Raw genomic sequence first — 25807 nt, 5'->3', positions numbered from 1 at the left:
GTCTTCCTTTTCCTACTTCACTCCAGGCCACACTTGCATCAGGATTCTGTGACAGACTTGTTTGAAATTTTTGTGTTGCTAAGAAAATATTTCCAGAGGACTCTCTCAAATGGTACTTTCTTCTCTGGGAATTGGGCACAGGCTCTTCCTTCCCAAGGACTCCCTTTTTTCTATAGAGGCAGCGAGATACCTGCTCTTTGTTGGAGAATATACTCAATCCCAAGGTGGCAGCACAAGGGAAGGGAAACATGCTGGACAGGGTTGCAGCAGGTCTTAGTCCTAGGTTAGTATGACTTGGCAAGTTATTTACCTCACCCTCTGTATCTGTTAAGATGAGGGCATTGGCCGACATAATTCTGAACATTCAGTTTCATTCAAGTCACCAGTGAATCTGGGATATCATGCTTAGTTCATAGGATCTTAAACAGAGCTGAGTCACTTGAAATTTGATGAACATGTAGTAATTTTTTTTGTATGCATTTTTTTTTTCCCCTGGAAGGTGTGCCTATAGCTTTCATCAGAATCTCAAAGGGGTCTGTGATACAGAATGTCTAGCATCTCAGGATTTTTTTTTTTTCTCTTTTTGGCAGATATGCTAGGGAATCATATTTCTCCTTAGGGAGGGGGCTAAAGTTATAAGAATGGTGTGAGAAAACTATTTGGAGAAAGGAAACAAGGGAAACTTATAAAGACAAGCAGAGCTAAAAGATGGAAGCTAGATCAATGAGTAAGAGCCTGTGAGCAAGTGGGCAGTACTATTTAAGCTCCTGGATCCAGCCATGCCTGATACCCCAACACTTTTCAGCTAAATAAATGACTGCTCCTCCCTTCTTAAGGCATTTTCTATTTCAATCATCTATAGGATAAATGACTGATGTGCTAATATTATTGGAAGAAGCTACTGCCATTTAAAAAATTAATGAATCGCAACATAGAAAAAGCAAAACAGGAAGAGAAAGGGATTGAGGGGGTTTCCTCTTAGTTTTTTTTTTTTTTTTTCAATTTCAGGGAAGAAGAATGCTCCTTATTTTGTTCCCCATCCTTTATTTTTTTAGCAAACCAGTGCCTTTTAGAGGCAGAAAAGACCTTAGAATCAATCTTGACATTTCACAGATGGGAAACCAAGATCCAGAGGAGATGTGACTTTCTCAAGGTCATATACTAAATTGGAAGCAGCACTGAGAGTAGAACAGAAGTTACCTTCTTCAAGGTATGCTCCTCCTCTCTGCAAATCTTTCCTCAGTGATTCTTTTCCAGGCAGGCTCTTCAGTTAGCAGAGCTTAGGAAAGTTCTTACACCCACATATGTTGTATCCACACATGGGTCCTTATCTTGTCCAGAAAATTCTGCAGTCTGGCTTTCTTTTTCCAGTTCCATGGGCACAGGTGAACAATGCAGTGTTTTGTCCAAAGATGTTGGAGGAGGTAAGGGACCCAAGCCCTCACAGGTGACAGGTCCACCTAGGTAGCCCCAGCTAGGATTGGGGTCCTGGGGATCTGGACCAGGGCAGGCATTGCCCACGGCAGGAGGATTTACAACTGCTAAGGGTCAAAAGCAGACAAGCAGGATTTATGGGACAAGTCCAGGGGGTCACTTTCAGCCACAGGGTTAGATTAGTGCAGCCCTTAAAGGCAGGAATAGCAAAGGCAGAAACCAGGGCCAAGCCAGGGCCAGCACAACCATTACCCACAGGGTCGGCAGGAGAGAGGGGCATACCTGAACGCGAAGGTAAAGGAAAGTCAAGAGCCTACCCGCCACCGCATTCACAAACCACTCAAAGCCGCACAGGAGAAATGACCTTTAATGTCCGACTTTTGTTTCCAACCCCGCCAAAGTGACACCCTTCAGGGAAGTACAGGAGGGGCCTGAGAGGTAAGAAATCAGGAGACAGACAGCGCCCCGGCGCCTCCTGGGCGCACGCACACTCGCTCTGCCCCCCTCGCGGGCGGCCCCACACACGCACACACGCAATATACGCACATCGCACAGACACACGCACGTGACCCCACAGTTAAATACATGTACAGAGGGACTCGTTTAGATATATACAGAGAGAGAGAGAGACGGAAATCCCGGCCGGCGTCGGGTCCCCCAGGCTCTCAGCATGCTCGGCCCAGCTCTCCGCGCTGTACCTGGCACCCATGCCCCTGCCAGAAAAGCAGCTGCCCCTCTTCCCGCCCCCCTCCCCCCGTTTCCCGGTGGGGCCCCGAGTCTACCGGGCACCGACACTCCCGTCCCCCCTCCGCCTGCCCTCCCCCCACGATGATGGGCTCCCCAGGGAAAGGAAGCGGTGCGCGGGGACCCTAAAACTGCCCGGGCGCCAGGGGCATGTTGCTTTTGAAGCCGGGCTGCCCGTTGGCCACGTCGGCTGCGGCCTCGTGGCCGGCGTCCCCGTCAGTCCCGGGGCTCTCGGGCTCGGCAAGGAGCTTGAAGGTGAAGAGCGGACCCGAGTCGCGGCGGCCGCGGCGGCCCGGGGGCTCGGGCGCGGGCAGGCTCAGGAGGGCGCCGGGCGCCTTCCACTCCGGGAAGGCGCACAGCTCGACGGGCGGCGGCGCGCCGCGGCCCAGGTAGCCGGGGCTCGGCGAGGCCGAGGGCAGGGTCCGCTGGCTGCCGCTGAGGCAGCTGCCGCTGTCGTCCAGCGAGTCCTTGCGCGACTGAGAGCGCTCCAGCGAGCTGCCGCGCGTCCACGGCCGGTAGGTGTAGCCGCAGCCGCCCAGGCGCCGCCTACGGCGGCGGCGGCGGCGGCCGCGGCACTGGCACCCGAGGATGCGCACGAAGGCGCGCTTGAACTCCTTGCTGGAGCACGGGTAGATGATGGGGTTGAGGCAGCTGTTGAAGTAGCCCAGCCAGAAGACCACCTTGAACACGGCGTCGGGGGCCTTCAGGGTGGAGAACAGGGAGCCTGCAGGGGGAAGGGGTGGGGTGGGCACGGGCAGAAAGACAAACAATCGGTGAGCAGTCAGACCCTCTCTTCCATGTGATTTGCCCACAAACTGTCAACCGGTGGATTCCTGTCTCCTGCCTCCTTTGCCCAGGCCAGTTCCTCTGCCTGGAATACTGCCGTTCCATCTCAAAATACATGACTCCTACATGCTTTTTTTAAGTCCAAACTCCATCTCTTCACCTTCGCCCACAAAATCTTTCCTGATTTAGCTAAACAGGATTCAAACAACTGTATCTATAACGTTCTTAGGATAGCGCTTACCACTTTCTTCGTGAATGATAATAATAACAATTATACATAGCTCTTGTACAGCTGTTGGAACGGCACTGTGTTGGTTCTTCACCTACTATTTTATCCTTCACAGAATGCTATGAAGTACTTCCATGGGAAATATGAGATGTATTAAAGACCTAAAGGTGAAAGGTAAACCTTTATAAGGTAAAAGAAGACAAGGTAAACGACAGTCTTACCGATGGAGAGGTGAAGAAAAACGACTTAACACTTCAAAAAGATAAACTATGGGGCAAGAGTCGGAGAAGATATTTACAATGTCTTAAGACTGTCAAGGGATTGGTATTTAGAGTACATTAGGACTCCTGCAAGTCAACAAGAAAAAGCATTCATTCCTAGTAGAAACGTGGGCAAAGAAAAGGAACAGGCAATTTCAACAAAATAGAAAACTGGAGGGCTAATGAGCATATGCCAAGGTGCTCAAAATATTAGGCAGTCAAATTAAGTGAGAGCCACAAAGTGAGAGAACATATCTGTTACACTGGCAAAAATTAGAAAGCTTGATAGTGCCAAGTGCAGGCAGGGGTGTGGAAACATGAGGAGTCTCCTGCTGCCGGCGGACACAGGCTGTGAAGACCTGATCCCATTAAGTATACAGATACCTCCTGACCCAGCAATTTTGTTCCAGGGCAGGGATCTGAAAGAATTTTCACACAGGTCACCAGGGGCCATGTGTGACTATGCTCAGGGTGATGGTGGTTATGGTGTTTATGGTGACAGAGTTGGAAAACACTTGGGTGCCCCTCACTGTGAATTATGGAAAAGTAGAGTTTGGACATGCATAGCAGAGCAATTACACAGTACCTAAAAGTCCAAATAGCAATATGGAAAGATCTCAAATACCTTGTTCTTTGTAAAAAAAAAAAAAAAAAAAAGGAAACAGAATGAGCTTTATAACATAACATCTTTTAAGTAACACACCAAACAATCAAACTCATTTGCAAAAACACTTTCAAGTTAAAAAATACATATCAAATGCAAAATGGGTGTCTATGGGTGAAGCAGAGGGAAAGGGGAATAGGAGATAGGAATAAAAGGAAACGAATCAATAAAATAAGAGAGATGCCAGACTTAGACCTATGATGATGGGATGCTGATAACTGAGAAACATGACTAACTCATGTGTCTGAATCGAGGTCCAAAAGCATTTAATGCCTTCCATTTTAAATGCAAGGCAACTGAGACTTGGAGAGGTTAAATGACTTGCCCCAGGCCACATAGCATGTTTGTAATATAGCTGGGATTTAAACTCAATTCTGTTTGAATATGAAACATTTTTGTTTGTTTGTTTTGAATGCTATTAATTTCCCTTTGTGGAAAAATGAGAAGCTATTAAAAAGCAAAAAGAAAAGAAAAAATATTTTAAAAGCACAAATAAACCCACAATGTAGAGATACCACATTCTGGTACATAAACTTCCAGATTTTTTTCCTGTTGTATATACTACACACGTAAATACATTATGTAAATGTTTGCATATGTACATGTAAATGTTGTAGATACGCATACATATGTAAATGAACATATATTTGTTGTATATACATATGTAAATGTTTTAAAAATGCAATTATACTTCACAGAACATTCTGTAACTTCAAACCATGTCCCTAAACCAGCCACTCTACCTGTAGCACAGTGACTTTCATATTCCTGTCTAACCTCCTCTGTTACACTGTGAGCTTCCTAACAGCCTGGTCTTTGGGATCACCTTTGAATCCATTTGAAGGAAGAGCGTATGAGTGGGAGAAATCTTAGCAAATCTTGAAATCCAACTTCCTCACTTGATCCATGGAGACACGGAGACTTAGAAAGTAGCTGAAGATCCCACAGTTGCTGCATAGATGCCATAAGAATCCCTATTTTGGATTGCACTTGAGTTTTCCCCCTGCAGTACTTGACCTTCTTGATTATTGAGCTCTGGCTTGTTGTTACAGGGAGCCTCCTGATTCTCTGCTTGGCGATAGAGGGATGGTGGCTGGCCAGGGTTCCTGCTGCAGGGTTAAGTCAGAGAGGGATTAAACTTGGAAAGAGGGTTATCCATACTTGGTGCATGCACGCCAAGCTGCTTCAGTCGTGACTGACTGTGAGCCTATGGACTGTAGCTCACCAGGCTCCTCTGTCCATACGAGTCTCCAGCAAGAACACTAGAGTGGGTTGCCATGCCATCCTCCAGGGGATCTTCCCCGACTCAGGGATCAAACCCGCGTCTGCTACGTCTCCTACATTGGCAGGCGGGTTCTTTGCCACTAGTGCCATCTAGTGTTAACTATAAGTATGTTGACGTCTCAATTCTGGGTTAGGGCTAGGTGAGGCCAATGAGGGCTCCACATCGTGGTCTGATTCGTGAAAAGGTCTGCACCGTTGGGTTTTGGTCCCACTGTTGGCATCACCGACTCGATGGATGTGAGATTGAGCAAGCTCTGAGAGTTGGTGATGGACAGGGAAGCCTGGCATGGTGCAGTCCATGGGGTCGCAAAGAGTTGAACACGACTGAGTGACTGAACTGACTGTCCAAGATTATCCTTTGGATAGAAGGCTCCAGTGGAAATGCAAATATGACGTGTGGACACCCAGTATCCATGATGGGGCGAGTTCTTTCTGCCCATGTGGATGGTCTTGTTTCTGTCACAGAGTCTAAAGGGAATAGTTAAAATGGTCTTGAAAAAAAATGGGAACCTGGAGAATAAATCTGGGAAGTGGAGAGAGGGAGCTAACAGTTGGAAACCTTGTGCATTATTTACTCTGGAGGGTAAATGTTGGTGAGCATGTGCACAGGTAGGCACACCATCCATGAGGACATGTTAAGGCCTGGGATTGAGTTGCGGGGGAACAAACAATTGTGGCAAAGGTGGGGAGGGTCCAGAGCAGGAGAGCATCCTTGCTGAAGACAGACTTGTAACTCGGCTTGCCAACCCTGTTGAAGATGGTAGTAAAATGGCCTAAAGGGGCTGTATCTTGAAGAACCAGCTTTTAAAGGATACACAAATTACAATAATACTAATAGCTAATATTCATCAGAACCATCAGTCACATTGTGTGTGCTTTATGCACATCCTACACTAAACCCTTTACGCCATTCACCTATTTAATGATCACAGTAATTTCTAGATGAAGGGACTATAGTTGGTCCCATATTATGAATCAGGACACCAGCATATGAGTGGTAGCTTTTTACATTTTTATACATTCATTCTTTCATTTGTTCATTCATTCATTCCACAAATATGGAGCTCTGCTAAGTGTCAGGCATGAGGCCAACCTGTGGGGATACATTAGGGGTGCTTCTGTCCTGTGGCAGTCCACAGGCTTGTGAGGGGGCAGCTCACTGCACCGGAACACACATAGCATTATGATAGGGGCATAAATGCCATTCTCTCCTTCTGTGCCATATGGCATTTCTCCCTAGGTTCTTCTTCACCTGCATCACACTGAAAGCACCTTGTTAGGGATAAAGATGGGCTGGAAGTTTGTCTTTATTTTTTTACCAAGCACTCTCCAAGGACCAGTGGGCTGAGATGTGCTCAGCCAAAGGGAAGGGGGATGATGTTGATTTTCTCATGGCATTCACTTACAGCCATAATTTGAGCTTGGGCTCCCTGAGATGCTTGTTCCTCTGAGAAGAAGGTCATGCTTTGCCTTTAGCCAATTTAGGCAATGTGGTCTGGTGACTTGAGCTCAGAGTTTGCGATCACAGAGGCCTGGTTTTACATCCCTTTTTTTGGAGTATTGGCTGTTTGACTTTTGAAAAGTTAACTGGCTCTCTCAGGCTAAATTTTCTTATCCATAAATTGGGGATAACATCTGCTTCATAGGATTATTCTGAATACATGAAAATATCCATGTTAAAATACTTGATATGGGATCCGGCACCTTGAAAATTGATAAATGGTGGCCATTTTCCAAATATACTTTATATTCTGGCCCATTCATTGCCATCCTCCAGGAACTCTGCTGATTAACCCTACCTGACTCAGAGTGACTCCTTTATTCTGTACTCCTCAGAACATATACAATCAGATCTTATTCTGTTATTTTATTGTTTGTCTGCTAATGTTGCTGAGCCATCCCAGGGCTGGCTAAGTCCTTGTTTACCACCCAGACTGTAAACTCCTTCTGGGCAGAAACCATGTCTTTATTTCTTTTCCATTCCAGGGAAAGAATATTTTTATTACATTTTATTAATATTTTATATTTTTATTATAAAGGTGACACAGTGGAGAATGAATAGGGGGAGCACAGAGAATTTTTAGGGCAGTGAAATTTTTGGTATGATACTATATTGGTGGATATATGTCATTATACATTTGTCCAAACCCATAAGCTGTACAACACTAAGATTGATCCCTAATGTAAACTGAGGACTTCAGGCAATTATGTGTCAATATAGGTTCACCACAGTACCCTCCTGTCAATTTGGACGTGAACCTAGAACTGCTCTAAAAAATTAAGACTATTAAAAAAACCTCACATCCTTAAAAAGTGGGTTTCCCTGGTGGCTCAAATGGTAAAGAATCTGCCTGCAATGCAGGAGACTCAGGTTCAATTCCTGGGTCAGGAAGATCCCCTGGAGAAGGGAATGGTAACCCACTCCAGTATTCTTGCCTGGGAAATCCCATGGACAGAGGAGACTGGTGGGCTATAGTCCAGGGGCCACAAAGAGTTGGACACGACTGAGCGACTAACACACAATACACATATCTTCACAAAGCTAAAAATAGAGTTTCCATATGATTCAGTAATCCTATTTCTAGGCATATATCTGGAAAAGATGAAAACTCTAATTCAAAAAGATGCCAGCACCCCAATGTTCACAGCAGCACTGTTTACAATAGTCAAGACATGGAAGCAACTCAAGTGTCCATCACCAGATGAATGGATGGAGAAAATGTGGTGGGCGCACATGCACGTGCACACACACACACACACACACACACACACACACAGAGGAATATTACTCAGTCATTAAAGAAAATGAAATGATGCCATTTGCAGCAACATGGATGGACCTGGAGATGGTCGTATTAAGTGAAATAAGTCAAAAAGAGAAAGACAAACACCGTATGGTATCACTTATATGTGGAATCTAAAATATGATGCAAATGGGACTTTGTTGGTGATTCAGTGGCTAAGACTCTGCACTGTCAGTGCAGGGGGCTCGGGTCTGATCCCAGGTCAGGGAGTTGGGTCCCACGCGCTGCAAGTAAAGCACCTGCATGCCGCAACTCAGACCCAGAGCAGCCAGGTAAACAACAACCAAATGAGCTTATTCACAAACCAGAAACAGACTCACTGACACAGAAAACAAACGTGGTTACTAAAGGGAAGCAGGGGAGGGCTACATTGGGAGAAGGGGACTTACAGACCCACACTACCACATATAAAATAAACAAACAACAAAGATTTACTGTATAGCACAGGAAACTATATTCAATCAGTTCAGTCAGTTCAGTCGCTCAGTCGTGTCCGATTCTTTGGGACCCCATGAATCACAGCACCCCAGGCCTCCCTGTCCATCATCAACTGCCGGAGTTCACTCAGACTCACATCCATCGAGTCAGTGATGCCATCCAGCCATCTCATCCTCTGTCGTCCCCTTCTCCTCCTGCCCCCAATCCCTCCCAGCATCAGTCTTTTCCAATGAGTCAACTCTTCGCATGAGGTGGCCAAAGTACTGGAGTTTCAGCTTTAGCATCATTCCTTCCAAAGAAATCCCAGGGCTGATCTCCTTCAGAATGGACTGGTTGGATCTCCTTGCAGTCCAAGGGACTCTCAAGAGTCTTCTCCAACACCACAGTTCAAAATAGATTATAATAAACTATAATGTAACAGAATTGAAAAAGAATATATATATATAAACAAATCACCTTGTTGTATACCTGAAAGTAACAAATATTATAAATTAGCTAAACTTCTACTAAAAAAACCTGTCACATTAAAAAAGTGACACCTGTTAAATTACACACTACAAAAAAAATCTATATAATATAGAGTGAAAAATTCTTTCTCAAGTAGATAGGACCAGAGTTACCAATTCTGTTTTTATCCTTTCAGATGGATTTTTTAAATGGGGTCATACACATACCTTTCCCCAAATTTATTTCTTCACTTAGAATATATAAAAGACATTTCTTCATGTCACAGCATTACATCCTGCTGTCTGGACATATAGTATTTCACTTAACTCTTTCCTGATAGTAGTCAAATAGGTGATTTTCAATTTTGGGCTATTACAAACTGCAGTAATGAAAAAGCCTCGTGCATCTTGTGTTTTTGCACACTTGAGTGTTTCTGAAGGGTAACATTCTTCATGAGGAATCACTGGGTAGGTTCCACAGTCAAGTCCTGACAGCTAGCCAAACCGCCTTCTGACTGGCTGTATCAATTTACTATCCCATTGACTGTGTAATGAGTGATATTTTCCCCACATCTCCACAACTTTGTGGTGTGGTCAGTTTTGAATCCTCGTGTATCTGGGAGCTGAATAATGACCTTGCCCGCCCTCTTGTTCCATTTGCATTCTCCTTTATTTCGTCCTCCAGCAGACCAGAATGGCTCTCCCATCTTGAGCAAGCCCTCGGTGACTTCTGCCAGGGACTGCCCTTTTCTCATTAGATTCTGACTCTTGGGATGGAATCCTGGCTCTCTCACCAGACCCATGACCTTGGGCAAGCTTCATACTATCCCTAAGCTTCTTCAGTTTCCTCATCAGTAAAATGGGTCTAATAAGAGTATCACCTTCCCTGGGTTATTTTGAGGATTAAACAAGATAAAACATGTAAAGCTCTTATTAGCATGCTGGGTACCAGGTTCCTGCCACCTAAATCAACTCTGCATTAATGCTAATTAACCAAATGATAATTATTCCTATAAACCACTCATTAGGCTAGAAATCTAATTACAGGAAATCGATGTTTGTTAACTTGATGTATCATTTTGGGTCAGTTGCTTTCCCTTTCTGGGCCTCAGTTTCCCTCCTTTAAAAATGTATTTATTTATTTTACTGAAATAGAGTTGATGGACAATATTATGTTAGTTTCAGGTTCAGTACCTAATAATTTGACATAGTTTCCCTCCTTTAGTTGAGTGGTTTGATCCAAGTCCTGTCCAGCCCTATCATTCACAGTCTCTATAAGCCCAGCGCTAGAAACCCTGCCCATCCCTGCTTCTCCAGACCCACCACAGAGGGGCAGTGCGGGTCAGGGACTGGACTGCCACGCGCCTCAGATTCCACACATATTTCGGCCCCTTCCTTCCTCTCTCTCCTGCCAGCAGCACAGTAGCCATGGGGATTAGGGGCTCTGTTTGCAACACCAGCATGCCCTGGTGGGAGCCAAGAGCCCTCATTAATTAGGGAAGGTGCCAAGCCTCCTCGGGCATGAAAGCATGTTGGTGACAGGAATCCTTTTTTCTCTGGGCACAAAAACGGACCTTTGGGCACCAGTGAAGATGCCAAGGGGCTTCCCTGATGGCTCAGTGGATAAAGAGTCTGCCTGCAATGCAGGAGACACAGGAGACGTAGGTTCCAGCCCTGGGTCATTTGGAAAATCCCCTGGAGAAGCAAAGGGCAACCCAGTCCAGTATTCTTTTTTGGAAAAGCCCTTGGGCAGAGGAACTGGCAGGGTATAGTCCATGGGGTCGCAAAGAGTCGGCCACAACTGAGCAACAAGCACGAAGATGCTAAAAAAGGGAGCAAATATCAATGGGAAATGTAGGTTCCTGGAAGCCTGCTCTCTCTGCTGGAAGTAAGGCCGGTGTCTGCTCTTTGCCAGGGTTACCAACTCTCAGTGCATGTCCTTGAGCCTGGCTCCACATCTCCTGCCCATGAAATGTTCCCACGCGCCTTAGCCCTGTGTCTTAGCATCATGACTTGGCAGAACTGGGAAACCTTCTTCCTTAAGGGAAGGTCAGTCAGGGTGAGTGACTTTTACAAGGTCACTTGGCTGGTGAATGGCAGTACAAGAGCCAGAACCTGTTCAAGTGTCCTTCACTTGATCCAAAAAAACATTTATTGAGACAGTGGAGCTCAGTGATTAAGGACCTGTTCAGCGAACACAGGCAGGTACACCTGGGTTCAAGTGCTGACCCTGACTTCTTAGCTGAGTGAACTTGGAGAAGCTGCTTGAGGTCTGTTTCTCAGAACACAGGAATGGTGATCATTCTTTTCTGAATGGATGAGTTGAGCTTAGGCTTCGTAAGTGCTTGGCGTGTTAAAAGTACTCAATAAGTACAGCTATTCGACTACTGCAAACACAACTACTGTTACTACTGCCAATGCTAGTGCTATCAAGGTGAAGGAAAGGGAGAAGCAGATGAGATCTCCTGTGCAGAGCCGGTGTCAGGACTCTCACCCTGCTGCTGTTCCCAGTACAGGCCCGGGGATAGGGCTTCAGGTGGTTCTGGAACTTGATGAAACTGTGTGTGATATTCATGCAGTTTTCTGGGGGAGAATCCATAGCTATCATGGGCTTGATGGGGTCAGCAACCCTCAAAGGTTTAAGCCTCACCCATCTCAAGTCTAGAGCTTCCTAAGCATCAGTCACTCTACTCCTTGGACCACCCATTACTTAATGCTTTTCTCTAAATCAACTCACTTTTGGTATCTACATTTTTTTTTTTAAAGAAAACTTTTTATTACTGTTTAAAAACCTGCATTACTTGCTATAAACAGGATGCAATGGCAGAGAAAAAGAAGATGAAGACAAAACGTTATTAGTAGCTCTGGATGGCTCCATAGTGTAGTGTGTCTGAGCCTCCTCTCTTTTTCAAAGAGGGAGATTAGCTCCGGTTGAGGGGTGTTGAAGACTTGCTGGCCTTAAATTGAGGGGCATTCATTCCTCTTTGAGGACCTGAAGGATTGAAAGAGAAGTGAACAGGGAATATTTCCTCACTAGAGAACCCAGCCCCTGGCACATAATAGTGCTAAATAAATATTTGTTCACTGATTGACTGACTGAATATGTGATTCAGTTGGTGCCATCTCTGGCTGGCGTTTCAAGCCATCTTGCACTGCACTCAGATCCATAGTCATTTTGAGCAGCACTGTGGGCACAGCGCTGGGAAAGCACTTGTAGGAGGCCCCATGGCTCCATTAGGATGCCTCTTGTTGGTTTCTTACTGAGGTTTTTTTAAACAGATCAAATGAGACAACACCTCTGAAAGGGCTTGGAGGGGTTGAAAGCTTCACATCTGGGTGGGGCAAGTAAGAGGGAGAACTTGAGAGGAAAGGGATAAAGCAGCAAGCAGATGGTGCAGTGAGCCCACTCATATCACATGGGCTTTGCTTGCTGAAGGGTGACTTAGACGGATGGTGAAGTACAAGGATCCAAAAGCTAAAATGAAGCAGGATCAGCACAAGGAGAAGTACTTCTTGGCTGGACCATGGTCCGGGTGGGTCATCCTTAAGGTGCTATTCAACGAATCTGAACAGTGAATCCCCACTCTTCAAAACCACAAGGTTTGTTTGTGGAATAGTAGCTACCATGAAGATCCCCTGGGGAATGAAATGGCAACCCACTCCAGTGTTCTTGCCTGGAGAATCCCAGGGACGGGGGAGCCTGGTGGACTGCAGTCTATGGGGTCTCACAGAGTCGGACACTACTGAAGTGAGTTAGCAGCAGCAGCAGCAGCTACTATGAAGATCCCCTGGGGAAGGAAATGGCAACCCCCTCCAGCATTCTGCCTGGGAAATCCCAGGGACTGAGGAGCCTGATGGGCTACAGTCCATGGGGTCACAAAGGAGTTGGACATGACAGAGTGACTAAACAACAACAACAACAAATTCTGTGTCAGTCACTGGCCAAATGCCTAACCATCTCTACACCCTTTTTTACTTCTTCAACCAGCTCTGTTGCTAAGACAGCTGAGCATGACTGCACCCTGCACGGCTCTAGGGGGCACCATTCTGCCCACTTGGACTCGTGATGTCTGGGGGTCCAACCTAAGGGCACTCGCTGGAGGCCACGACTATTACACTTGAGGGAACAGAACTAGCTCCAAGTCATAGAGTGACTGGGGGCAGAGTTTGAATATGAATCCAGGAAGCCCTTACAGAGGCTGTTAATCACTTCCAATACAATTCATGGGGAAACAAAATACACATGCTGCTGTGTATAAAGGACTGGAAAAATAGACATGAAAGGAGACATCAACTGTGTGTATCCTTCGGTGTTGAAATTATGGGTGAAATTTTATTTTCTGGGCTTTTTGGTGTTTTCCAACATTTTCTCCATAAACATGAATTACTTTTGTGATTGGGAAAAATCCAATGAATATTATTTAAAAAACAAAAAAATGAACCAAAAGACACTTTTTTAATGTTCTATTTAAATATAATCCACATGACAGTTCTATGAGCAAAGTGGGATTATCTGTACTTTTCAGATGAAGAAACAGAGCTGTAACTAGGAGGCAGTGCTTGTTCAAGGCTCTCTGCAGGTAAGGGGGGAGGGGGGTTGAGATGAGACCTTTCGTTGTTAAGCCCAGCAGCCTCCTCTGTTAGTTCCTGATGTGTCTGTGGTCCCCTGATGTACCTTATTCTCTTACTATGGACCCTGTAATATTCCTTCATTAAATATTGGTGAAGGAATGACCAGTGGGTGGGGATTGCACCAAGGCATAGAAAGATGCAGAGCATCATTTGTCTGGTCCCCCCAGGGCTGGGTGGTTTGTAACATCCTTCTGAGTTCTGACAATCTGGGTCTCTAGGATTAGAAATTTGATTTGACTTATTTCACAGTCAGCATCACACAAGCAGATGACCTCAAGGGAGCCAGTGGGTGGTAAAACCATTTTGATCAGCTTGTAAATAGAGTGGAACTCCCTTTCAATGGGGCTGTTATTAGGAGCATTTGGCTACACCTTCAGCCAAGCCAAGTCTTCCCAGTGCAAACCGTTTGCCCAATAAAAACAAAACAAAACAAAAAATGTCAAATACTAGTTACTAATTCTTTCAGCGTTGAGAAGGAGGTTTCCTTGGATTTGGAAATTCCCTTCGAGGTTTTTCCATTTTCAGTTGCCACTTAACCTTGGAAAGAGATCACAAAATTGTCCAACAAATACAATATCCTCAGGGCCAAACAGACCCATGTTAAGTTTTAAAGTAAATGTTGAAAACAATAATAATCACCAGAGCCACCATTTATAATGAACTAAGAACCAGTTATTAGGTACTATGTTTACAAACATTCTCTCATCCAATCCTTCCAGAAGCATTGCTATTATTGTATTTAATTCTATGGATGAGGAGACTGAGGTTTAAGAGATTAATGAAGTCACATATCTAGTAAGAGGTAGAGTTAAGATTAAAATCTAACTCTAAAGTCTGGGTTCTTACTCATTGCTTAATAATAAGAAAAAGAAGCTTCTATTCATTTCTTTAAGCACTAGGCAATTTCCCCCTCAACTGGAACAATCTTTCTCTTCACTAAACTGTCACAGTATTTTATCTGAAGCTAAAATATGGCATTTATCACTCTCTATCTTGAATTACAGTTGCTTAGGGCTATGCCTCATGTAAGATTAGACTGTGAGCTTCTAGAAAAGAGAGTTCATGTCTGATTCTTCTCTTTTTACTCAGGGCCTCGCACAGTGCCTGACACAGAATAGCTACTCAGTCAACATGTGTTGCAAGAATAATAATTAGTAATAAAGACAGCAAGCCAAAATATGTTAGCCCTTGGCTACTCAAGGTGAGGTTCATGGATAAACAACATCAACATCACCTGAGTGCTTGTTAGAAATGCAGAATCTCCATGATCCTGTGAATCAGAATCTGCTATTTAACAAGATCCTAAGGTGAGAAGCATTGCCTTAGTCCACATTACAATTTTATTTTAAAAATTGTTTTCCTGGGTATCTTGGAATTCATGGATGAGCAAAGGCTGGGCCAAAAGCCACCTCAACAAGGGACTGACTTCCTTGTCCCAAACCCTCCAGTGGCTCCTGTAGTTTATAGGATAAATTTCAAACTGTTTAGGTTGGAATTTAAGACCTGTTCAACCCAGCTGCAATGGACTGATTGTTCGCAACGTAAGAGTTGACTTTTCTTGCTCTTTTCCTTTCATCTACTCTGTCCACTGATCTGAAATGTCGGTTCCTTTCCCCTCCTCCTCTCCATCCCTTCTAGGCCTGGCTCAAATTCCTCCTTCTCATAACCTCAGCCCACAATGCCCAGCTTCCTCTGAAGTGTGAAAATAGAAGGAAGGGGCAGGCTGTGAAGACCTGCTCAGATCAAGGTAACTGACACAGCTTAGCTAATCTTGCTCTCACAGTGAGGCAGGAGGGAGCAGTGGGTTCTGTAATTCTCAATTTAGAGATGAGGAAATCAAGTCTTCATGTGTATAGAACTCACTCAATGTTACACCAGCTATTAAACTGTAGAGCTGGGATTCAAACCCAAGTCTGCATGAGCTTCTCTGGTGGTTCAGACAGTAAAGAATCCGCCTGCAATGCAGGAGTCTCGGGTTTGATCCCTGGGTTGGGAAGATCCCCTGGAGAAGGGAATGGCAACCCACTCCAGTATTTTTGCCTGGAGAATCCCATGGACAGAGGAGCCTGGAGGGCTACAGTCCATGGGGTCATAAAGAGTCAGACACAACTGAATGACTAACACTTCACTTCATTGCCTGTCCCAAAGCTGGGCATTTTTCATAACGGACAATACAGCCTCTGAACTCTTAAAATACTTCTAAGCTGGGGAAAGACCAGAATTATTGACTTTATTTGTAATGGTGTCTTTACATATATTTTATCTGGCCATTAAAACACAGAAACCAAGAATTTTGTGGCACTGTACCTCAGTGGTTCTTAACCTAAGTATTCTGATTATGCAAGTAATTTAGCACTGCATAATTTCAGGAGTTCACAGACTCACTGAATCCCATCCATGGGTGCCCAGGAGATGCAGTCACCAGATTAAGAGTCTCTGCTATTCTCTCCACAGAATTCTATCACAACAGCTGCTGAACTTATTTATTTAACAGTCTGTCTCCCTTGTTCACAAGCTCCTCAAGGCCAGGGTCAGTCTTACTTGTCTTGTTTTTCTAGCACCAAACACAGAGCTTGGGTTATAGTGAATGCGTAAAACTATTTGTTGAGCACATAACCTCCTCTTTACGTGCCTAACCCAGTATCTATGTGATTCATGGTAGGTGTGGGGTGATTTTCTTACTTATAATGTGCTTCCTTCCTCTTCTTTATTTGTTTAAATGGTAACCACAGGGACTTCCCTGGTAGTCCAGTGGTTAAGAATTCACCTTCCAATGCTGAGGACGTGGGTTTGATCCCTGGTCAGGGACCTAAGATCCCACATGTCATTAGGCAACTGAGCCCATGCACTGTAGAGTCTGTGCACCATGACTATTGAGCCTGCACACTCTGGAGCCTACAAGTGTGGCTCACACTATGAGACACAACGAGAGAAGCCAGTGTGCTGCAACAAAGACCTGACACACCCAAATAGATAAATATTTTTCAAAAGGTAACCACAGGCCAATGCCCAGTTCAGTTTTTGTCCCCTTCCTGAAATCTTTCCTGACTGCTCCAGGCCTCTTCCCCTGTATTTTCCATCAAAACACAGGCCATATCACATAGATCAATATGGAATGTCATTCTTAAGAGCCATTCATCTCTTTAGACAGCATCAAAGCTGTTTGAAGATGGAGTCTGTCCTATATTTCTAGCACAGGACTGGGGATCAGTTCAGGGACATCAATTGCCCACTGGTTAATTGATGGACCCATTCCCACTTCAAAGAGGGAAGCGACCTCTTGGCTTAGGCCCAGAGTTGGGAGCAGATGGGATGGAGTGATTTCTGTAGCACTTAAAGGTCTATCTTTGATGCCAAACTGAGTGTGTTCCAAACTTTGGCCTTAATGGAAATTTCCCAATAGAACCCTTTTAAAATTGAGCATTGATGGGATCTATGTGAAGGAAGCCATACGACTTTATCAATGGACATAAAAGGAAGACATGTAAAGGGAGAGACATAGCTTGCTTTAGTATGTTGCTGTTGTTCCGTTGTTAAGTCATGCCCAACTGAGACCCCATGGACTGCAACACGCCAGGCTTCCCGGTCCTTCACTATCTCCTGGAGTTTGCTCAGACCTGTGTCCACTGAACTGATGCTGCCATCCAACCATCTTGCCCTCTGTTGCACCTTCTCCTACCCTCAATCTTTCCCGGAATCATGATCTTTTCTAATGAGTATAGAAAGTCTCTATCCAAGACAACTTCAGTTCTCCTTGAATTCATCTGTAAATTCAAGACAATCTCATTAAAATACCATTATGGTATTTTTTAGGGACTGGGGTGGGTAGAGAGAAGAACCTAAATGATCCCAAACTAAATATATGGAAGAATATAGATGATAAAAGAATAACCAAGAAAAAAATATCCAGGTTAATTAAAACAAGAGGAATGACAGGAGTGGTGTAGGGAAAATGTGGAAACTTACCTGTATAGATAGTAAAACTTACCAAAAAGTCATCTCACATTATAAAAGTATTTAAAAGACTCTAGGGCACCTGACCTGCCTCTTGAGAAACCTATATGCAGGTCAGGAAGCAACAGTTAGAACTGGACATGGAACAACAGACTGGTTCCAAATAGGAAAAGGAGTATGTCAAGGCTGTATATTGTCACCCTACTTATTTAACTTATATGCAGAGTACATCATGAGAAATGCTGGGCTGGAAAAAGCACAGCTGGAATCAAGATTGCTGGGAGAAATATCAATAACCTCAGATATGCAGATGACACCACCCTTATGGCAGAAAGTGAAGAGGAACTAAAAAGCCTCTTGATCAAAGTGAAAGAGGAGAGTGAAAAAGTTGTCTTAAAGCTCAACATTCAGAAAACGAAGATCATGGCACCTGGTCCCATCACTTAATGGGAAATAGATGGGGAAATAGTGGAAACAGTGTCAGACTTTATTTATATAAATATAAATAATTATATATATATATTTATATATTTATTTATATAATCACTGCAGATGGTGACTGCAGCCATAAAATTAAAAGACGCTTACTCCTTGGAAGGAAAGTTATGACCAACCTAGATAGCATATTCAAAAGCAGAGACACTACTTTGCCAACAAAGGTCCGTCTAGTCAAGGCTATTTTTTCAGTGGTCATGTATGGGTGTGAGAGTTGGACTGTGAAGAAAGCTGAGTGCTGAAGAATTGATGCTTTTAAACTGTGGTGTTGGAGAAGACTCTAGAGAGTCCCATGGACTGCAAGGAGATCCAACCAGTCCATTCTAAAGGAGATAAGCCCTGGGATTTCTTTGGAAGGAATGATGCTTTGGCCACCTCATGTGAAGAGTTGACTCATTGGAAAAGACTCTGATGCTGGGAGGGATTGGGGGCAGGAAGAAGAGGGGATGACAGAGGATGAGATGGCTGGATGCCATCACTGACTCGATGGACATGAGTTTGAGTGAACTCGGGGAGATGGTGATGGACAGAGAGGCCTGGCGTGCTGCGGTTCATGGTGTCGCAAAGAGTCGGACACGACTGAGCGACTGAACTGAACTGAGGGCAGGAAGTGCAAGAAAAGGCAGATAGATCAATGCAATTATATAGTTTATAAAGAGAACCAAGTATCCAAGAGAATTTGATATGTCATTTCAATGCTTGTGGGAAAAAAGATTATTCTATAAGTGGTGTTGGGACAACAGTCTAGCTATTTAGAAACAAATAAAGCTGGATCCTTACTTTATTTCTTACATTAAAATAAACCCAGATGGATCTAATATATTAAATATTAAAAATTATTTAAAATATTAGAAGATACAGTAAACATTTTTATATGGTTTTGAAATAGGAAAGACCTTTTTAAGTATGACAGGAGTTCAGGATCTGTAAAGTATTGCTGTATTTGCCTGGACATTTCTATAAGGTCACAAACTTTGAAAACAAAGCTATAAGAACTGAGAGAAACATTTGTAACTCAAACAACAGTAAAAGCAGTGCTCACTTCGGCAGCACATATACTAAAATTGGAATGATACAGAGAAGATTAGCATGGCCCCTGAACAAAGATGACACGCAAATTCGTGAAGCATTCCATATTTTTAACATACAAGCAACTCCTGCAGCTCAATTCCAGAAAAATAAACGACCCAATCAAAAAATGGGCCAAAGAACTAAATAGACATTTCTCCAAAGAAGACATACAGATGGCTAGCAAACACATGAAAAGATGCTCAACATCACTCATTATCAGAGAAATGCAAATCAAAACCACAATAAGGTACCATTTCACACCAGTCAGAATGGCTGCGATCCAAAAGTCTACAAGCAATAAGTGCTGGAGAGGATGTAGAGAAAAGGGAATCGTCTTACACTGTTGGTGGGAATGCAAACTAGTACAGCCACTATGGAGAACAGTGTGGAGATTCCTTAAAAAACTGGAAATAGAACTGCCATACGACCCAGCAATCCCACTGCTGGGCATACACACCTAGGAAACCAGAATTGAAAGAGACACGTGTACCCCAATGTTCATCGCAGCACTGTTTATAATAGCCAGGACATGGAAGCAACCTAGATGTCCATCAGCAGATGAATGGAAAAGAAAGCTGTGGTACATATACACAATGGAGTATTACTCAGCCATTAAAAAGAATACATTTGAATCAGTTCTAATGAGGTGGATGAAACTGGAGCCTATTATACAGAATGAAGTAAGCCAGAAAGAAAAACACCAATACAGTATACTAACACATATATATGGAATTTAGGAAGATGGTAATGATAACCCTGTATGTGAGACAGCAAAAGAGACACTGATGTATAGAACAGTCTTTTGGACTCTGTGGGAGAGGGAGGAGGGGATGATTTGGGAGAATGGCATTGAAACATGTATAATATCATATAAGAAATGAATCACCAGTCCAGGTTCGATGCAGGATACAGGAAGCTTGGGGCTGGTGCACTGGGATGACCCAGAGAGATGGTATGGGGAGGGACGTGGTAGGGGGGCGTTCAGGATTGGGAACACGTGTACACCCATGGCGGATGCATGTTGATGTATGGAAAAACCAATACAATATTGTAAAGGAAAGAAAAAGAAAGCAATGGCAAAAAAAAAAAAAAAAAAAAAACACAGTAAAAGCAGTAATATTTCTAATACACAAAACTCTTTCAAATCAAGAAGAGAAAACAATTCAATAAAAACAAAGGAAACCATATGGATAAGCAAATAACAAGAGTAAGTACAACGGGTAGCCAGTGAATTCATGAAAACACCATAAAATTCCTTTACCAAGCAAATAATGCAAATTAAGAAGCAGAAAACTATTTCAGGTCTATTAGTTTGGCAAATATATGAAAGATTTTCATACATTCTATGTGGGAGTGCAAATTTTGGGTAAAAAAACCTGGTGTTATTTAATACAATTAAAATGATCTTAGCTTTTACTTTTGATGTAAATACTCCACATCTAGGAATATATCCTACAAAAGTACTTGTAAACAGAACAAAGGTAAAAGTACAGAGGACTTCCCTGGTGTTCCAATGGCTAAGACTCTGCACTCCCAATGTAGGGGGCCCAGGTTTGATCCCTGGTCAGGGAACTAGATCCACCTGCCATGACTGAGAGTTAGCATGCTGCAATGAAGATCAAAGATCCTGTGTGTTGCAACTAAAATCCAACACAGCCAAATAAACAAATAAATCTTTTTAAAAAGTACAGGATACTCCAGTAATGTCCCCCCAAGATGGGAAATTACCTACATTCCAGCGATAGGGGATTGTGAAATAAACCATGAAGCATTCATGCATTGAAAAACCATACATCTATTAAAATGGTAAGCTAGGTCTACCTGGAATGAGGCTCATGACCCAGTTAAGTAGAAAAAAGCAAATTTCAGGAAAGAAAGTCTAGTATGATCTGATTCTTGTAGAAAAACATGTGTATGTGTGCACACATGTGTGCATGTATGTGTGTATGTGTCTGTGTGTATGTTCATAGGGCTTCCCAGGTGGCTCAGTGGTAAAGAACTCACCTGCCAATGTAGGAGGCGCAGGTTTGATTCCTGGGTCAGGAAGATCCCCTGGAGGAAGGCATGGAAATCCACTCCAGGATTCTTGCCTGGAGAATTCCATGGACAGAGGAGCCTGGCAGGCTACAGCCCAATACAGTTGCGGAGTTGGACAGACATGACTGAGCGACTGAGCACATATACACACATGTTCATAGAAAAAAATCTGGGTGGAAAAAACTTCGTAACGGTTATCTTTGGAGGAAGGCTTTAGGGGAAGATTTTCACTTTTTATTTAAAATTATTTTTGCAGAGAATAATCATTACTTTTGTAATTAGATATTGGGAGAGAGGGGAGATGGGAAAAGGAGAGACAGAAATAGAAGTTGAAAATATTAGCAAAAAGAGCTAACCTAGGGCTAAATAGCTGACTGACATTTATGCACGGTCATCACATTTCTGGGCCCCACTTCCTCATGTGTGAAACAGGGGGTTGCATTAGCACCCGTGCTCCCTGTTTCTTGGATTCTCAGCTGTGTTCACCCCACTGTCAAGGTGAAAGGGAGACTAGAGGAGAAGGCAGGAATATACCTGTGGCCAGAGCGCCTTCGAGCCTGTAACAAACAGGCGGTGAAGTACTGGAGCCTGCCCTCTGAGGAGCAGATAGCTTGCTGCCTGGCCGAGATGCTCAGAGCAGTGGGATGAAAGGCTCCAGAGAGAACAGGGACCATTATTGGCCTTGGGGAATCAGGTGGTAAAACGCTGAGATGGGACCACTTAGGCCATTAGGCACTGTGCGATGCCTTTCATCCCTTCTCTGAGCAGCTGTCTGCTGACCCCCACTGCCTTCCTCTTTCTGACTCATCCCTCTCTTCTGTCCTTTGGCTGGTGGGAGTCCAATCTTATCTGCTGGTTTGCCGGGTCCAGGCTGGGCAGGTCTGCATCTCCTCTCCACTGGTCTGGCCTGGTTTAGGACGCACTCCTCCAGAGGGGACCACACCCGGGCGTCTTGCCTCCCTTGTCACCTGCAGCCCTCAGGGTGCATGGCGCCAGCCCGCTCTATCTAGGACGTCTTGCCTTCTCACCAGAGCCCTCGCCTATCTTTCTGTATCCCGAGGGCCAGGGACATCTCTGGTGTCATGAATATTGTATGATGAAATGATTAGTCTTTGCTGCTGAATATGTGCTGCTGTCCAGATTTCAGCAAATCCTCGTCCTGCTCCTCAGTCCAGGTTCACAGACCTGCCATAAAATGACCCCCAAACTGCTGCCCTTTCTCACAGCTCAAAGGCTTTTCGCTGCTAGGAAACTTTGCAGATGCAAGTGCCTAGGAGACCATTCAGAGCTCAACTCAGAGATGGCCTGTAGGCCAGAGAGCTGGCTGGGCTTGCTGAGACCCTGGAAGAATGTTTTCTGAGAATTTCTGTGAAGGGACAGGATGTAGTTGTTCAGTATTTACTGCCTATGCTGTTTATATATATATGTGTAGCCTTGACATAAATTGGAGCCTTTCCTCCCTTGAAAGCTAGGCAAGGTGATCTTGAATGTCCCTTTTCCATAACCCCAGGATATCTGAAACTCTCCCTCAATGTTCCTGGCTCCTGGGTGGGGCAGGGGGGATAACTTCATCCCCGTCTCTCCTGTTTCTTGGCTCTATTTCCCTAGATGCCTGCTGTGCTTATAGCACCCGGAAGCAGTGCTTATAGCACCCGGAAGCAGTGCTTATAGCACCCGGAAGCAGTGCTTATAGCACCCGGAAGCAGTGAAGAGGAAAGTCACCTGCACCAGGTATTTAAAGCAGTGCTTAGGGCTTGGCTCCCTGCCCCTCTCCTTGCCCTCTCTCACCTCAACTCCTTTCCTGGCACATTGCTTCAGGGGTTCCAAATTCTTATTGTTTTTAAGGCAATAATTTCTTTTCTCTCTTCTGGTAGCTTTGGCATCAGCATTATTGAGGGCAATGAGGAAGACAGGATGTGGGTAGTGATGTGAGGAGATGGGTTTCATTTTCCACCTTCAGCTCTAATTAAGATATTTTCTTAAAGACAGTTCCTTTCCTCAAAGAACCGTATTTTCAGAAAATACAATTTCTTCACCTCTTTCATGTAAATAAATGCTTCTTTCTCAGTTTGATGTAGGTTTTTAGGTTACTGCTTGCAGTGCGAGGGCCCCAAACTTTGCTCCACTTCAAAAAGTCTTTATTGAACAACATCTCCTAGGTGTCTGGAACTCGTTGAGATTTTAATCCAGGAGATTAACACTGACTGGGAAAGCAAGGAGATTTAAGCCGGTGAGTTTAATACAACCATCATGCCCATTTTATGGATGAAGAAAACTATGGTTTAGAGCAATTAAAGATTACATAGTGGTGGAGATAGGATTCAATCCCAGGCATAATCCCAGAGCATCTGATCTTTCTGCATCTTAGTGCTGATTCCCACAGACCAGAGACTTGCTATTTCCCTGGAACATTCTTTGTGAAGGGGCCTAGAAGAAAACCAGGAGATGCTGGTTACTTACTAAAATGGAGAGGTGTTTGTGGGTGATAGTCTGGGAAAGGGTCATTAGATTTTGTGCTTCCCTGGTGGCTCAGCTGGTAAAGAATCTGTCTCTAATGCAGGAGACCTGGGTTCGATCCCTGGGTTGGGAAGATCCCTTGGAGAAGGAAATGGCTACCCACTCCAGTATTCACACTGGAGAATTATACAGTCCATGGGGACTGTATAGTTAATGGGGTCTCAAAGAGTTGGACATGACTGAGCGACTTTCACTTCACTTCATTAGATTTTGCTACTTTCAGAGAAATGCCCTGTAAAACCAATTCCATCTTTACACATTTTGAGGAGACAAGAGCTGAAAAGACAGGGAATTGCTTCCCCTTTGTGAGTGAGGGTGTAATAGGAGTGGGGCAGGTGTGTTTCAGCGGGCAGGTGTGTTTCAGAGGGCTGGTGACCTTAGACTATTTAGTGCTTGAGTAGGGAGGTCTGATGTCCTATGCAGTGTCCTGATCACAAGGAAGGTGGAGAAGTTGGGGTGACTCTCATGATAGCTAGAAATGGACTCAATCCTTATGATGTTGCCCAAGAAGATACAGAAGATGGTGGTGATCTGAATTTAACAACAACAACAACAACAATAATAGCCGTTACCATCTACTGGGAGCATATAAGAGACAAGGGCTGTACCAAACCCCTACTACTACTACTACTAAGTCACTTCAGTCGTGCCCGACTCTGTGCGACCCCATAGACGGCAGCCCACCAGGCTCCCCCGTCCCTGGGATTCTCCAGGCAAGAACACTGGAGTGGGTTGCCATTTCCTTCTCCAATGCATGGAAGTAAAAAGTGAAAGTGAAGTTGCTCAGTCATGTCCAACCCTCAGCGATCCCATGGACTGCAGCCTTCCAGGTTCCTCCATCCATGGGATTTTCCAGGCAAGAGTACTGGAGTGGGGTGCCATTGTCTTCTCTGACTGAACCCCTAACATGCATTATCTCAGTACCCAAAACAACTCAGCGTGGGAGGTACATTTACTGTCCCCATTTTACAAATACTGAAATTGGGGCTTAGAAAAGAAGTTACTTCTTCAGAGTCACAGAGATATTAAGCAGTAGAGCCTCTGCTCTCCTATATTTTGCCATTTGGACCTGGTGAGAAAGGCCACCAAAACACCAAGGACTAAAAGGACATTTTAAAAAGCAGAGCAGATTCCACAAGAGGATACAAGAGGGTGCAGGGGAAACAGAAGAGCTATGTTGGGGTGTGAATATATTAGTTTTCAGATGACTCATATTCCCGGCCAAATCCAGGAGGAACTGTAATTATTTAGAATTGAAAAGTCATTGCCTGTCAGCTCCTGGCCTTGTGAAAGTAAGCCCCAGGGACCCAAAAAGGTGGGAGGTAAAGGGACATTTAACCCACAAACCCTTCTATCACCTGCAGTGCTGAGAACAAATGTGAGAGGATCGGGCCCAGGATGAACAAAAATTAATAAACAGAGATAAAAAGAAAGAGCTAAGCCAGACAATAAAAGGACAGAGAAGCTCCCTTTTCATTACCACTCCTCCTCATGTTTCTGACAAGAATATGGTTGTCCTGTGCAGAATAAGACCTCCAAGGTGGCCACGGACAGGCAGCAAGGGCAGGGAGCCCAGGGTTCAGCTGAGGAGCTGCCTGCAGCCTCTGTGTGTGCCTCCTGGTGGTCTGGTGGCCCCAGCCTGTCTATCCAGATGGAGCTAAACCTTCCACTGGGTCATCCCAAAGGGCAGTGCACTCAAGAGTGCTGATTCCTCTGTCCCCCTCCTTCCTTGAAGGCTGGGACCAGATGTTCCACCCATAATTCTGAAAGTGCCACTGAGCCTCAATGGATCATTATTAAAAACGGCCCCAAAAGCATGTGCTCTGGCCAAGGGAAGTTCCCAGAAAAAACCTTCCTGGCAGAGCGGCATCACAGCAGATGGGTGGGCGAGATCCTGGCCCTCATGCTCCCCTCCCCTCTTGTCTTCCTCCACTGCTGGTGATAGGAGAGGCTTGATGAATCTGGGATGAGGTTTTCCCAACCATAAAGGAGCAGGATGCAAGGGGAGATCG

General features: G+C 44.5%; 1 protein-coding gene and 1 non-coding gene across 2 annotated transcripts in view; one reads left to right on the top strand and one right to left on the bottom strand.

The window, feature by feature from the left end:
• Positions 1-2258: 2258 nt before the first annotated feature.
• Positions 2259-25807, bottom strand: part of ADRA1B (adrenoceptor alpha 1B) — a 62475-nt gene continuing 38926 nt past the window's right edge. Inside the window, exon 2 of the mRNA XM_055561343.1 lies at positions 2259-2902. Within this exon, the coding sequence (XP_055417318.1) occupies positions 2304-2902 (599 nt within the window). The 3' untranslated portion in view covers positions 2259-2303. The remainder of the gene's footprint in view (positions 2903-25807) is intronic.
• LOC129642464 (U6 spliceosomal RNA) lies at positions 19205-19311 on the top strand. Its single transcript, XR_008709734.1, has one exon. It is a non-coding gene; the product is annotated as a U6 spliceosomal RNA (small nuclear RNA).

Source organism: Bubalus kerabau, chromosome 1 (genome assembly GCF_029407905.1).
Source record: "Bubalus kerabau isolate K-KA32 ecotype Philippines breed swamp buffalo chromosome 1, PCC_UOA_SB_1v2, whole genome shotgun sequence".
NCBI classification, from domain to species: Eukaryota; Metazoa; Chordata; class Mammalia; order Artiodactyla; family Bovidae; genus Bubalus; species Bubalus kerabau.
This window is presented reverse-complemented; position numbering and strand designations above follow the sequence as displayed.